The 1323-nt window shown below is 45.2% G+C and overlaps 1 protein-coding gene across 4 annotated transcripts in view; it reads right to left on the reverse strand.

Annotated features, from left to right (window-relative positions):
• Window positions 1–1323, reverse strand: part of LOC102302946 (V-set domain-containing T-cell activation inhibitor 1) — a gene marked incomplete at its 5' end in the record, with an annotated part of 8492 nt that extends 7169 nt beyond the window's left edge. For all 4 annotated transcript variants that reach the window (XM_005951893.3, XM_042216587.1, XM_042216586.1 and 1 more), the window contains 1 exon segment: window positions 472–1323. In XM_005951893.3, the coding sequence (XP_005951955.1) occupies window positions 472–529 (58 nt within the window).

Here is a 1323-nt window from a genome sequence, read left to right on the forward strand (position 1 = left end):
GTATACTTACTCAGAGTTTGCTCTAAACCGGCTTCCTGAAATAGGGCCCCGGTGTTTACCAGAACAGACTAACCCTCTATTGTTAAATAAAACACTAACACTAATAGATAAGATAAGCTAAAGCATCGATGCCAGATCAGTACCACCCCCAACCAAAAACCCGATGATTGTCTGACTGGGTTGTACGTGTGGTCACGTTAAATAGCGCAAAATAACCCTATGTTGTGCAACACTCCCAAATGAAACTGTAACTACGACATCTGCGTCACATGTCCTCTAGGCCGCTGCAAAGACAGGGGAGTAACTGTTTAGCTTCCCGTTTTCACAACGGACTTACTTCCTCTAATAACTCGCTGAAAAGTTTCCCGTTTAGACCAAAACACACCAGCAGTTCGTTTTAACTTGTAAACACACGATGACGCGAATGTTTACATTTTTTTCCTCTTCCTGTCTCCAAGAACCGTGACTCACCTTTTAATCCGGAAACCAGGATCACCAGCAAACACAGGAAAACCGCAACGGACAACATTTGTGAGGAAAAACTGAACAGCTGATGTTTATTTTGGAAACGAATAAGTGTTTTTGTTTTCCTTTTTTGGGTGAGGGTGGGTGACGTGTTCGACACGTGACAGATTATGAGCCATTACATGCGCTGCTTGATCGGCGCTGTCGTTTTTGCAGCTGAGCGCTACAGCGCTGAAACTGCAAACATCAAGGTTACTCGCTGCCCCACAGTCCGAATTACGCGAAGATCAGACAGGAGGAATGGACTTCGGTCACAATCCGAGCTGTGAGGGTCAAACAAAATGAGAACCAAACTTAAAACATGTTTCAGATGTTCTGACATCGGGAAGTTCCTGCAGACATTTTGCGCCACTGGAACTCTGTGTCTGCGATTTCAGTCAACAAGACAAATAACGGATGTAACGGCGACTCTCCCAGATTCGTGTTAACCCGAAACTCTTGAACACACCACATAAACAGAACCTCCCACTCTGAATAGACTCTCTGACAGTCCCGTTCATCAGTCGTTACAGCAGGCTTTACCTACAGTGAACAACGCGTTGGCTCACAGTAGAAAAGCTACAGCTGTGTTTTAAACTGGAAACAGTGCGAAATAACAAACACGCAACATGCTGCTGCCACGATGTGGTGCTGCATACAGGTGCACGTAAAAAAGGAAATTTTGACTTTGGAAGCAGCTGAAAGTAGCCCGTGTCTGAAGCATTAAACTAAGTTACACTCATCAAGTCACTTTCTTTGGGGGATCCGCTCCTTTCAGGTCATGTTTTCGGGATTTCCCTCGAGCAGCAGCTCAGCTCT

The sequence above is a fragment of the Haplochromis burtoni genome, unplaced genomic scaffold (assembly GCF_018398535.1).
Source record: "Haplochromis burtoni strain Fernald_Lab_line unplaced genomic scaffold, NCSU_Asbu1 Contig_1126, whole genome shotgun sequence".
Classification (NCBI taxonomy): domain Eukaryota; kingdom Metazoa; phylum Chordata; class Actinopteri; order Cichliformes; family Cichlidae; genus Haplochromis; species Haplochromis burtoni.